The 13,536-nt window shown below is 39.6% G+C and overlaps 1 protein-coding gene across 6 annotated transcripts in view; it reads right to left on the reverse strand.

The window, feature by feature from the left end:
- Positions 1–13,536, reverse strand: part of ASH1L (ash1 (absent, small, or homeotic)-like (Drosophila)) — a 127,722-nt gene that overhangs the window by 6,138 nt on the left and 108,048 nt on the right. For 5 of the 6 annotated variants that reach the window (XM_006775695.2, XM_015571694.1, XM_015571692.1 and 2 more), the window contains 11 exons: positions 11,578–11,632; positions 11,365–11,497; positions 9,857–10,105; positions 8,942–9,028; positions 7,488–7,578; positions 6,924–7,062; positions 6,634–6,806; positions 5,912–6,078; positions 3,285–3,325; positions 2,154–2,455; positions 579–1,807 (listed from right to left, as the gene is read on the reverse strand). In XM_006775695.2, the coding sequence (XP_006775758.1) occupies positions 1,716–1,807; positions 2,154–2,455; positions 3,285–3,325; positions 5,912–6,078; positions 6,634–6,806; positions 6,924–7,062; positions 7,488–7,578; positions 8,942–9,028; positions 9,857–10,105; positions 11,365–11,497; positions 11,578–11,632 (1,529 nt within the window). In that variant the 3' untranslated portion in view covers positions 579–1,715. Of the gene's footprint in view, positions 1–578; positions 1,808–2,153; positions 2,456–3,284; positions 3,326–5,911; positions 6,079–6,633; positions 6,807–6,923; positions 7,063–7,487; positions 7,579–8,941; positions 9,029–9,856; positions 10,106–11,364; positions 11,498–11,577; positions 11,633–13,536 lie in introns of those variants that run through there. The other variant, XM_015571690.1, reaches the window with a different exon arrangement.

A 13,536-nucleotide genomic window follows, 5' to 3' on the forward strand; every position in this document is an offset into this window, starting at 1 on the left:
CAAAAAAGAAACCACTCAAATGGGCTTGGACATGCGATGTTTCCAGCTCCATACGTGAGTATCTTATACCCAGGTCTCTCAGTAATGTACAGTGCTTCTCTACAGTAAGAAAATACTCCAAATTATTTTCTTAATTCTTTTTTCTTTAATAAAATATTTATTCTGCTTTTTCTCTGCTCAAGGGGATCTTTGGCATCCCCGGTCTCTTTTGTTTATTCCTCAAGATTGACACAGAAAGAAGAAAAAGGAAAAAAGATTCAATGGAATGGAAGGAGGTCAATGTTTCTACCTAAACAAGTCAGAGTGTCGTCATCATAAGGGAAAATGTACAATTAGGACAGCATTGGTCCAATATTAGAAAAAAGTAATGAGGACTGGTTTACTATTGTATTGCTTGCTAATCACGCAGCAGATATATATATATACACACACACACACACACACACACACACATATGTGTGTGTGTATACACACACACATATATACACATCAAACTTGGCACATTTAAAAAACATTTTTTCTCTTATAAGAACATCTAAAACTTATATGCATATGTATGTCTGAGAAGACAACAAAGCAAAGCTTTTTAAATTTTATTTTTAAAGAGACATTATTGTCTGGTAACTTCTGGCCCAGAGAATGGGAAGGAAGGAAACACCCTGGATATCCCTCCTGATGATCAGGAGGGTGGAGGAAAGATGGAACTAGGGGTAGGGAGAATACACTGTCTCTTTAAGAGATAAAAATTGAAAACTGTACAATTAAGAAAACAAGAGTAGTGTTTTGAATTGATAATCTACACTCACAACAAATACTCTGATAGGTGAATACTGTTCAACAGTTTTGTAGTGATTTTTGTTTGGTGGGGGTTAGAGTTCATTTTTATATAGGTTTTAAAATGGTTTTATTTTGAAATGAATCTTCATTCGCACAGCACAGCCGACACACACAAACCACAGTGCATAAACTGTACATGTGCTGGGGGGAGGCCTGGCCTCATCAGAAAAAAATATGTTCGGCAGGTTAAAACGAAGATAATTCTAAGTACTGTGCCCTCTGACCCCATGGGGGCCTTCCCTATTCCATGATTCTATTTTGGGGAGTAGATGTAGGGAGAGGAGCAGCAGTTACAAGTGCTTTGAGTTATCAACTCATGTTTTACTTTGACATTGTTGGGCAAGAAAGGAGAAACTTTCCTCATCGGGGATCTGGAAAGAGGCCCCAGCTACTGTTTCTGTCTCAGGTCTTTGGGATAGCTCTTGGAGCCTACAGAAAGCAGATGGGGTAGGTGGTGGGGTTCCTGGCCCTACCCCTTTGGATTCTGAGTTATACCTGGGTATAGGAAGCAGCTTCTTAGCAGTGCTTGTGGGATCAGAGGATGACAGAAAAACCCAAGCTGGGGGAGGGGCAAGTGTTATAAAGTACCAAAAAGTTTTGGTCATCCTCAATGTGCTCTGCCTTCCTCCCTACGTTATTATTAACCTTCTGGATGAAGCCATGGAGAGGAAAACAAGTTAAATTGAACTGGTTAGACAGATCCCCTTCCTCTTCCTCTCTACAAGCTCCAAGGTTTATTAAGTACCTAATGTTAACGTCATGGCCCCATTCCCCTTGCTGGATGGACCCTTCCCACTCCTGTCTACACTCAGAGAACAGGAGGCAGGACTGTTAGCTCCACTGGATCTCAGATGCTTGAGGTTCTCATTCTTTGAGGTTCACTTTCGAAAGCTGTTTTCTGGGATAAACAGAGTACGCCTTCGCAGTTTCCTGCCTGATCCTTCCTCCAGCAAGTATGTCACATCGATGGCTGAAAACAGAACCAAGGAGGCTGATCAAATACCACTGGCCTACTCCTTACTCCAGATCCAAGTTCTCAGATCAGAGGACTTCAATGATTGCTTTTCTGACCTATAAGCAATTTAGGCCTTCCTCCAGCTAGGTATAAAAGCTAGTCTCTAGGAAGGAGAGCATCTCACCTCCCACAGTTTCATTCCCCAAATATAACTAAAGGCAGGCCCATTAAAGAACTATACCATTTTCTTAGAATACATTCCATTCTGGGCCAGTAGTTAGAAGTTGTTTTTTTTTTTTCATTCCATCTCCCTAATTTTCTATTTACCTTAAATCCTAGATATTAGCCTGATTCTTCTTACCATTTTTTCCAGGGATTTTGTCAAGGAGATTGAGCAAGATCTGGTTGAGTCGTTCCCGCTGGTTATGCCGTCGTTCTTCAGGGGTACAGGCTGACTGAGCTTCTTGACTACTCTCTTCTGTTTGTTTTCCACCCTCACTGACTTCGGCAGTGGCCGCTTCCTGTTCTGGCTCCTCCAGGCTGGGCATCTCGTTGGCTGCTTGCTCCTGACTGGCCAGAACTTCTTCAATCAAGGGCAGAGCATCGTCCTCCTGGCCCAAGTCTTTTAGGGGTGGCTTTGAGCGCTCAGACTTCCAGGACGATCTGCCAGAAGGATAGGTGAACTTAGAGTAAGGCTGAGAAGGGCACTTGGGGTTGGATAGGGCATGAAGGGAAGAGACCTCAGGGTGGCTTGAGACCCTGAAGCCAAGCTGTTACAGCCATGGCTCAATAGGTCAGGAACTTGGCTCTGGTCTTCACTTTATTATTATCTGAACAAACAATTACTTTTCTCTGAAATTTAATTTTGATTTGTAAAGTTCATTTTTTCTTCTTTCTTTCAGAAATCCAACAAATTCATAAAATATACCAGAGCTGGTAAAATTGCTTAGCTAGTTCTGAATGCTTCATGAGTATAGAGAAGAAGTATGGTACAACTTTGTAGTCCAACTACAGTAAGTATTTAAATGAAGTTTTTACTTTTCCTAAACTTTTTCACATCTATTATCCAGTATTTTTTCCCTTATGGTAAGCTACTGAAGTAGGTAAAGCAGTTGTTATGCCACCATTCAACAGAAAAAGAAGACAAGACTTTTGTGCTCTTTTTCTAAGAATATCGATTATATACAAAGCAAACATAAATAAAAATTACAAACTCAAACTGTTCAGCTAAAACTGTGCCTTGACAATGGTCTTAAAAGTTGATAAACTTTGGAGCAATGGGCAAAGCTTGCAGACATCTAAAAAAGAGACTTTTCTTAATCTGTATGGAGTTCTGTTCCAAATTCTCTTCTTCTCTATCTGTAATCCTTGCAAAATTTCCCTTTCTGCCCTTACTGTTGGCACAACATTGGGCTACTCTGTCAGAGAACCCCCAATCTTAGGGGTTGTTGGTAAAAACCCCTTAGGCTCTTCATATCCCTATGGGACTCACCGTCCTCCGTTCCTCTTGTAGTTGTCTGGGACATAATGAGGCTGCAGAAAAGAAAAGGAAGCAGTGAGTGTACACTAGAAGCTGACAAAGCTGGATCATACGATCTGGGGCTAACTCACGATAGAGAGGTGAGGAGGTAAAGGAAGAAAAAAAATGGGGCTGAAGCCCTTACAAGCTGGGTGACTATATTTTAAAGTCAGAAGTTCAGTACTTCTATTAATCTGTAGGCCGCTAGGCTCACAGTTCTTTTTGCCCCATCCCAACTTTTAAGCAGTTAAGGTTGGGGTTTCAAAGCTAATCAGTGAGCTGCTGTCTGAGCAAGAAGGACCAGAGAAATCTAGATGAGAGACAGGGCTTGGTTGTGGGTAGAAAGATATAAAATAAATACTGTTTAGAGAAATATGAAATTAATAATAGAAAAAACAGGGACATAAAGGTTTGCTTTCTGGCTAGATTACCTCTAAGCATTCCAGGATGACAGCTATGAATTTTGACAGGCCCAATTACAAGAAGACAGAAGGATGAGAAGAGCTAATCCAGGGTTTCATTACAGCAAATAGATGAATGGGTGACCAAAATCTTTACGGAATGATGAATGGCATAAAATAATCAGAGGAGTATGTTCACAACAATTTAAAAGAAAAAATATAATAAAAAAAGGCTGATAATAAAAATGCTAACAGTAGTTATTTTCTGGGTAGTGGGATAATACAGTCAGTCAGGTGCTGCTTAATGATTGGAAATGCATGGTTAAGTCATTTTGTTGTTGTGTGAACATCATAGAGTGCCCTTACACAAACCTGGATGGTATAGCCTATTACATACCTAGGCTGTATGGTATAGCCCTGTGGTAGGCAAACTGCGGCCCACGAGCCACATGCGGCTTTTTGGCCCCTTGAGTGTGGCTCTTCCTAAGCCTTAGGGGTACCCTAATTAAGTTAATAACAATGTACCTACCTATATAGTTTAAGTTTAAAAAATCTGGCTCTCAAAAGAAATTTCAATCATTGTACTGTTGATATTGGCTCTGTTGACTAATGAGTTTGCCGACCACTGGGCTAGCCTATTGCTCCTGGATATAAGCCTATATAGCATGTTACTGTACTGAATACTGTAGGCAACTGTAACACAATGGTATTTGTATATGTAAACATAGAAAAGTTACAGTAAAATACAGTGTAAAATATTAAAAAATGGTACACCTGTATAGTGTACTTACAATGAATAGAGGCTGCAGGACTGGCAGTTGCTCTGGGTGAGTTAGTGACTGAATGGGGACTGAATGTGAAGGCCTAGAACATTATTGTAAACTATTGTTTTATAAACACTACACTTTACACTTAGGCTATACCAAGCTTATAAAACAACACGAAGTTTAAATCAAGCATGAGAAAGTGATGCAATAAAAATGTAAACATGAGTGAGGCTGCTGCTGGTATAACATGGGATACTGTTTACAGCAATTTTTTAAAAAACAAGCAGAAACAGTACACTTTAAAATAACTATAAAAGTGCAGTATAGTAAATACATAAACCAGTAACAGTCATTTATCATTATCAAGTATTATGTACTGTATACAAGTGTATGTGCTATACTTTTATATGAATGGCAGCACAGTAGGTTTGTTTACACTAGCATCACCATAAACATCTGAGCAATGCATTGAGCTATGATGTTCCAGTGTCACTAGGTGACAGAAAACTTTCAGCTTCATTACAATCTTATGGGGCCATCACTGTTATGTAGTGCATGGTTGTATGTATTTTTTTAAATTTATTGATTGATTTTAGAGACAGAAAGGTAGGGCGAGAAGGAGAGGGAGAGAAGAAGAGGGAGAGAGGGGGGGGAGAGGGAGAGGGAGAGAGAGAAACACTGATTTGTTGTTCCACTTATCTATGCATTCATTGGTTGCTGCTTCTTTTTCTTTTTGTTACTCCTCACCCCAGGATATTTTCCCATTGATTTTTACGGAGAGTGGAAGAGAGAGGGAAAGACAGACAACACATTGATTGGTTGCCTCCTGCACGAGCCCTGACCAAGGCCCAGGCTGGGGAGGAGCCTGCATCATTGGCTGCTTCTTGTATGTGCCCTGACCGGAGATTGAACTGGCAACCTCAGGGTATTGGGATGACCCTCTAACCCAGGGGTCCTCAAACTACGGCCCGCATAATTTTTGTTCCTAATGCTTTGTACTTTAAAATTTTTATATAATGATGCCTTACATTTTAAATACAGGGACAAAAAGGAAAAGCACTGAATACTTTGCACAAAAGGTTTCTCAGCGTTCTTGATTCTACTTGCTTCTTAAAATTATGTATGTGAAAAACAAAACAAAAAACTACAACATGGGACTCAAGGGCAAAGATTAGATTAAAGAGTGGAGAGAGAAAAAAGAGAAAAAAACGACTAACGTGTAATCAGGAAATAAAAAATTTCCTGAGACACAGCTCATGCCAGGAAATGCAGAATAAATGCATTTATGCTGCTCAAACATCCCAAACAGAAATAAAGATTTCCAGAGTGTGGGATGGAAACAGGATGCCAACTTGAGAATTCTTACTCTGTGAATTCCATGTATGAACTACATTGTCCTGACATGTACAATTAGGAGAGAAAGGAGACTTACAGAGAAATCTCTTTTGGGAGTGAGCTTCTTGGGGAAGTGATCAAAGGCATAGGGTTTGGTGCAGACAGGATAGCGGTTCCGGTGGATCTTGTAAAACAGGTGTGCTGACTTGTCAAGCCGATAATCACAGATGTACACATCTTGCTCCTTCACTCCTTTGGGTCTTCCTATGGGTCCAAACACTGTTAAATAACCCTATTTCCCTTCTCTCCCCGAGCTGCCCAGAGGCTACCCCACACTACTGAGAGAGCAGTTAGACTCTTTAAGAGGGAAACACTGCAGCTACTACTAAGCATTTGGTGATTGCAGGAGAAAGGAGAATTCTCAGACACTAGCAACAAGAAAGGAAAAAGGGTGTCTAGCATGTTGGGGATACTATAGGATGGAAAGAAACCAGAAATGTAGATAAAGTGCTGCAGGGATTTTTGAAGAAAGACTTGGAGGAAAAACAGCAGAATGGGGAAATTATGGGAAAAGAAAGGCAGTATAAATAAGGAAAGCACATTTGGGAATGAACACTTTATCCTACAAATACTAGCAAAGTGCTAACTATACAGTATTACAGAAAAAAAATATAAGAAAGAGAATTAACATTATTCAATACCAAGCACTAGGTAAAAGAAAGAAAAAAAATACAGTATAGCTCTCTGACTAGCCTTGGACAGTCTTTTATGAAACAGAGACGATAGGAGGTAATTTCTGACGTTGCCCGGACCCCGTACCTTTACAGTACGTGTAGAGGTCCAGCACACAGCAGGTCCCCACGACGGCCTCCAAGGGGATGATCTCATAGAGCGGCACCCGGAACAGCTCGTTGTGATAGAACCGACGGGATGGAGAATGGTGGGTTTCATGGGGACGGAAGTAATGGTGGCCAAAGGCAAACCGTTCCTCTCTAAAAACAGAAAAAGAGAAGAGAGAGGTTTAGCTGGTTAGCAAGATCCTAGTGCTTATTCAGCTCTGTACTGATGGGGCATAGCTGGAAGAAAAGAGATAAGTCCCCCACACATACTTTTCATTCTTCCAAAGCTTCTCAATTCGGAAGATGTCAAGTTTATCTCTGTTAATGTGAGATAACAGTCGGTAGGACTGACGGACTGGGTGGCCATCAGGTGTGCGCCGACTATCCCTCATCAGATACACACAGTCACCTAGGAAGGCAGAGAACACAGGAGGTTAAAATCATTTCTGCATCAATTCTGTTAGGCATCCATTGGTCTGGCTCCAGGTCTACATAGAAAGAAGTTAAAATCTAAAACAATAAATTCCACCAGCAGTCTAATGGTGATAATCAACTCTAGACTATGAGAATGAGCTGAGGGAGGTCTTCCATCTTTTAGAATCCTACACATCCTTCCTAGTCTTATAATTAGCTTTCTAAGACCCTGTTCTCGCCACATTAGTTTTATCTGGTGGAGGGGAAGTGCATGTAAGCCTAAGGACTGAAAAATATAAAAACCTTTATTCCATTGTTACTAATGGTCATATGGAGACAATGACTATTATGCAGACAGCTGACACCTCCTACTATTCAGAAAGGTCTGCTTTGACATAGGGTCAACTCCTGTGTACGCACCTTGACGAAGAAGCAAGTCATCTCGGAGCAAACAGATGAAGTAGACACATCCAGGTTGGGCATAGTGGGGCCGAGGAATCATGGGTACCTCCTGATAAGAGCACAAAGCCAATGGATAAGGGCTGGGCCTACTACATCCAGCCTGCTGATCTCCATTCAAGAGGCAGATAACTCAAACTAAGAATTCCCAACCAAGTAAAATTTACTGTTTAGTCATTTCAATACATCACAGATATATAATAAAAGATGAAAGCAACTGGGAAAATGAAGGTAGAGGACAAAACGGACAGGCTAAGTACCCCAAACTATATGCTATGAAGCACTAATTGTGTGGTGGTTCTGTACCATCTAGAGAGCATTTGAAAAAGTGTGAAGGGGAACTTGGTCACAACAACTGGGGGAGGTTACTATAGTATTTAGTGCCCAAGGGCCATGGAAGCCAAATATTCTGCAATGCATCCCTCACAACAAAGAACTCTCTACTCAAAATAACACCAGCACCACTGTTCAAAAAAATATCACAGACATAAATATGGCAGAGCTAAGACCAAAAGTCCATGTAATAACTTGGGCAAATTAACCGACAGTCTTTCCTGGAGTGCTTGGCTAAGGCTAACCTTTGCCGACTCTAAGTCCAGTGCTTTTTCATTAAACACTGCTAGCACAAGTGGTATTTAGAGCACTCAAGTTCTGGACTTTACAAGCTACTTCTTTTATAAATAGCTGAGTGTTGATAAAAACCATAGTTTTGCCTGGCCGGTGTGACTCAGTGGTTGAGTATCGACCCATGCACCAAGAGATCCCAGGTTCGATTCTGGATCAGGGCACATGGTTGCGGGCTCGAACCCCAGTAGGGGGCGTGCAAAAGGCAGCCTATCGATGTTTCTCTCTGATGTTTCTATCTCTCCCTCTCCTTTCCTCTCTCTCTAAAAATCAATAAAAACAAACAAATGCATACACACAAAAACCCACCATAGTGTTATAGCGTACCATTCCTTCCATATATTTCTAGCTACTTTATTTTCCCTTTGATCCCACTCCTAAGAAAGGAAGGGCAGAATTATTACTCTCAATCTAAAGTATAAGAAACTGAGGCTGCTCTAGCTGGTTTGGCTCAGTGGATAGAGCATCGGCCTGTGGACTGAAGGGTCCCAGGTTCGATTCTGGCCAAGGGCACATGCCAGGGTTGTGGGCTCGATCCCCAGTAGGGGGCGTGCAGGAGGCAGCTGATCAATGATTCTCTGTCATCATTGATGTTTCTATCTCTCGCTCCCTCTCCCTCTCCCTTCCTCTCTGAAATCAATAAATATATTTTAAAAAAAGAATTACACTGAGGCTCAGAGAGGTTGAGTGACTTATCAAAGGAAATTCAGTACATTAGGAGCAGGGTTGATAAAATATCATATATTACATCTCCTACTTTTAGATCAGAGTATTATCAGAGGGCAGCTTACTCTGTCTACAGGCCTTGGGTCACACTGCTCACAAAGGTAGTGCTCCACATCTGAGTTCAATCCCATGCAATCACAGTGCTGCCACACCTGTAGGGGAAAAAGTACAGTTGGGGGGACAGGGTGTCTTAGACTTACTGAGAGAAGTCCTGGGTGTTAAGATATAAATATTTAACAAATAGGAGAGGGTAAAGTAAAACAGGAATGAACTAAGGGGTAAGTATGTAAAACATTAGAGATAAATGATAAAATAGGGGAAAAAGAGCAAGGACTCTTTTGAACACAAGTATACAGATTGGTTCACAATATATAGATCTGGGCAAATAAAATGGGAAGATGGATAGAAAATGGGAGAATGAACATAGTACCAAACTATTACTTACTAAATAACATATATCAATGATATAGTTATTGTGAAAGGCTTTACAGTTACAAAATATTTTTACTTATCTTTAATTATATTCTCCCAACAATCCTATGTGTTACTCATAGCTCCATTTTCCATAAGATAACAAGTTCAGTAAATTGGAATACTAAGGTTCAAATCCAGGCCTTCACTTCTTCGTCAGGAGCTCTATAAACTACATTCCATCTGTATTAATGTAATACAGAGTGTAGTACCTCTAAAGTTTTGCAAGGTAAAGCCCTATCCTAAATACCATCATTCTTCTTGATCCAAGACATGTATAGTGGGAAGTGGGCAGAAAGAATGGGAGGTAGGAAAAGGGAAGGATAAAATGAAAGAGACAGATATATAAAAGGAGAAAAACAATATGGTGAACAGTGGGGGTAACAGAAACCAAGACAAAGTTAAAGTTCATAAAAAGCTGCCAAGCCGAAAGAGGCATGGGCAGCTTCTTTGAATATGGTCACCACGGTCATCAGGACTAGGTTTCTGCTTCACCTCCTGACCCTCACCATGCACTTGTCACACTGGATCATGAGGCCTTCGTCCTTGTAGAGGCCACAGATACAGCGGATAACATCATCATCCTTCTCATGCCCATTCTCCTTTTCAGAGACTGAGGTCTCACTGCTGTCTGCCTCACTTGCTGTTTCTCCCACAATCTCATCAATTTGGGCTGATGCCTCATGCCGGGCGTTATAATAGGCTTTTCGTAGGCGGCAAACATCTCTTCCAATTGGGGATTTACGCCCGTAGTACTTCTGAAGAAAGCAGAAGAAAGAAGTCATGTTTGGTCTTCTCAATATGGCTTAAAAATATACTTGAAGAGGTAGCGGGATTTTCTTTATCCTCCCATTTTGGTTAACAGAATTTCAATACCATCAAATATGGTGCCAGGCATTTGAAAACAATTTAAACTAAACTAAAATGAATTAACATTAGAATCTGCATGGTAATTTTTCCATTTTTTCTATTGCTCTGTCATTCAACTCCTTTACTGTCCACTTGATAAACTACACAGTGACCATGAAATATGAATTAATGTCACAAGAATAATGTTGTGGAGAAGCTCTTGATTTACCTTTGTCTTGCAGATATTAGGGACAGAACTATAAGCTTTAAATATATATGAAAGCTGGGTTTCAGTAAAAAGCATGTTATAATTTAGGATTGCCCTAATCGCCCACTTGTCTGTTTTTCTTTCTCATTTCTTGTCTTCAACCTCAATTCTTCCTTCATCTAGTAACCTTTATTAAAAAATTTCAATAAGTGTAAATGTTTTATTTATTTTTAAAATTTTATTTATTGTTTAAAGTATTACAAATAGAAGTACATAATCTAGTAGCCTTTTATCCTTCAAATACCTCTCCAAGGTATTTCAAAATCACGGAATAATTTCCTCTTCTATGTACCATACAGTATTCCATCCTCTCCTTTAAATCAGTTTAAAATCACATTTTCTCTAATAAGCTTCATCTAGTCTTTTTTTTCTTTAATTGTTGACAGCATTACAGATGTCCTCCATTCCCCCCTTCTTAACCTCCTTAGCCAGCCCCCAAAGCCTCACCTATTCTAAGATGTATTCACATAGTACCCCTCAATTCCATTCTTTTTTTTTTTTTTCAATTCCATTCTTAAGATACATTTACAACTATTTACCTATAATACTTCTGTGTATTTCACATATACTTATTGTTTTGAGGAAAGAAACTGTGGATACGATTTAAATGTAGTAAAATGTCCGTATTATGTAAATATAAAGGTTTAATATTTAATTAGATTTTTACAAAAACTGTTTTGCGAGTATGACAATTTCCATTTTAGTCATATCAATGTCTTTATTATACAAGATTCTATAATATTTAGTACCATGTATCTTTACCCTAAGGGTACTCAAAAAAATTACTGGCTTTCTTAACCAGAAATATGGTTTATAGAAGAGGGTAAAAATCTTAAAATTCCCAGAATAGTTCTTTAGAACAAACTTCTAAAATCTGTGTTTGAAGTCAGTGAGAAATACCTCAGCATTCCGAAAGACTTTGAGCATGTCAGCATCAAAAGCCTCCACTGTTTTATAATAACCAATGAGGATCTGCTTCTCTATGGTAGAAAGATCTAGGGGATCAGATATCTTCTCATAATAATCAGCATTCCTAGAACATAAAGCCAGGTGTCAATCTGGTATACTTGGTACTTTAAAAAGAAATTCAGATTCCCACATACGTGAACTTACTTCTTCTTTGGGGGGAGGTTCAAAAGTGGTGCTGCCAATGCTTGTCGGGAAGAATCTGCAAAAGAATACACGGTTTAGTAGAAGGGCTAAATGATACAAGGGAGACAAGTATTAACTCATAAATGAAAAAGTAGAATCCTCAAAATTAACAGTTTGAAAAAAAAAAATCTAAGTTCTTTTTGAGGGCTATGACAAATGCAAATCTTTTTTAGAAATGGGGGTCAAGGCAGGGATCAGAAGATACTTTCAGAATTACTTGGAATATAAAAGCTACAGCATATATGCTTGAAACGTTAGATGGGTAATGAGAAAAATTTTCATTGAACAATGAGAGATGGGAACTTATTTAGGTAGCTAGGCTGCTTAGTGCAAGTTTCAGCTCAATCTATTTTATAAAAAGGCCTGTGGCCCTAATGCCATAAGACCAAAGACTGGTGTGAGTGGGCGGGGCTGCGAGTGTGGCGGGGGTGGTGGGCTCGCGGGTGGGCAGGGCCACGCAATTTCGTGCGCTGGGCTTCTAGTAAATTATATTACAGCAAAGATCATCTCATTCAAAAATGTCTTCTAGTTTTCTGTTGGTTTGGATTTAATTAAATTCCAGATAATGGATAATTTAGTACTGTAAATATTTTCTGGAATCCTTTTGTTCATAATAGTTACTTTGTATTACAAAAACAGAAGTCATGCTGTGGGGCTACTTCTCATTGCTACCTTATTTCCTTTCTAGCAACTTACAATATATATAGAAAAAAGCCTGTTGTTTCATACCCAGAATGTAATGGACAATAGATGTACTACAATTTTACATTAGACCAGATGGGGCTGGTTGAAAATGCAGACTGTGACCTTTTGGGATAACAAAACTGTAAAAGCTACTCAAATATGAAGAAAAGTACAGAAAGAAGAAAGAAAAAATTCTCCAGAATTTATTTATTTGTTAATCCTCAATTGAGAATATTTTTCCATTGAAAGTGGAAGGAAGGGGGAAAGACATAGAGAGAAACATTGATGTTAGAGAGACATACTGATTGGTTGCCAGGGCCAGGGATCAAGCCTGCAACCGAGGTACATGCCCTTGACCGGAATTGAACTCGCAGGCTGATGCTCTATCCACTGAACAAAACAGGCCAGAATTTAGGTCAGAACAGGTCAGAATTTAGGAAGAGAAGACCAGCCAAAATTGATAGCAAAAGCTGCAATTATTTGTTAAAATCTTTTATTTTAAATATCTCCAAATTTTCTGGTTATAAAAAGGCATGTACATTACTAAACTCCCTACCCAAATTAAAATCTCTCCTTCCCCACCCTTACCCCCAACACATATCCAAAAGATGTGTCTTGAAAGATAAATGGGGTAGGGTAAAGATATTTGCATGAAAACACCATAAAAAATATTTTTATTGATTTCAGAGAGGCAAGGAGAGGGAGATAAAAACATCAATTATGAGAAAGAATCATTGATTGGCTGCCCCCTGCATGCCCCACATTGAAGATCGAGCCCACAACCTGGGCATGTGCCATGACTAGGATTTGAGCCGTGAGCTCCTGGTTCATAGGTCGATGCTCAACCACTGAGCCACGCTGGCTGAGCTGAAAACACTCTTGAAGTAATTTTTTTGTAACCTTAGGTCTTTTTCCTTTCTTTTTTTCAACTTTATTTTATTTATTTTTTTTAAATATATTTTATTGATTTTTTACAGAGAGGAAGGGAGAGAGATAGAGAGTCAGAAACATCAATGAGAGAGAAACATCGATCAGCTGCCTCCTGCACATCTCCCACTGGGGATATGCCCGCAACCCAGGTACATGCCCTTGACCGGAATCGAACCCGAGATCTTTCAGTCCTCAGGCTGATGCTCTATCCACTGAGCTAGAACAGCTAGGGCTAGATCTTTTTTCTTAATGTAGTGCCTGTAATCCCTCCAAAATATATGCAAAATTATGTACATGCATTTTTTC

Source organism: Myotis davidii, unplaced genomic scaffold (genome assembly GCF_000327345.1).
Source record: "Myotis davidii unplaced genomic scaffold, ASM32734v1 scaffold208, whole genome shotgun sequence".
Taxonomy (NCBI): Eukaryota; Metazoa; Chordata; class Mammalia; order Chiroptera; family Vespertilionidae; genus Myotis; species Myotis davidii.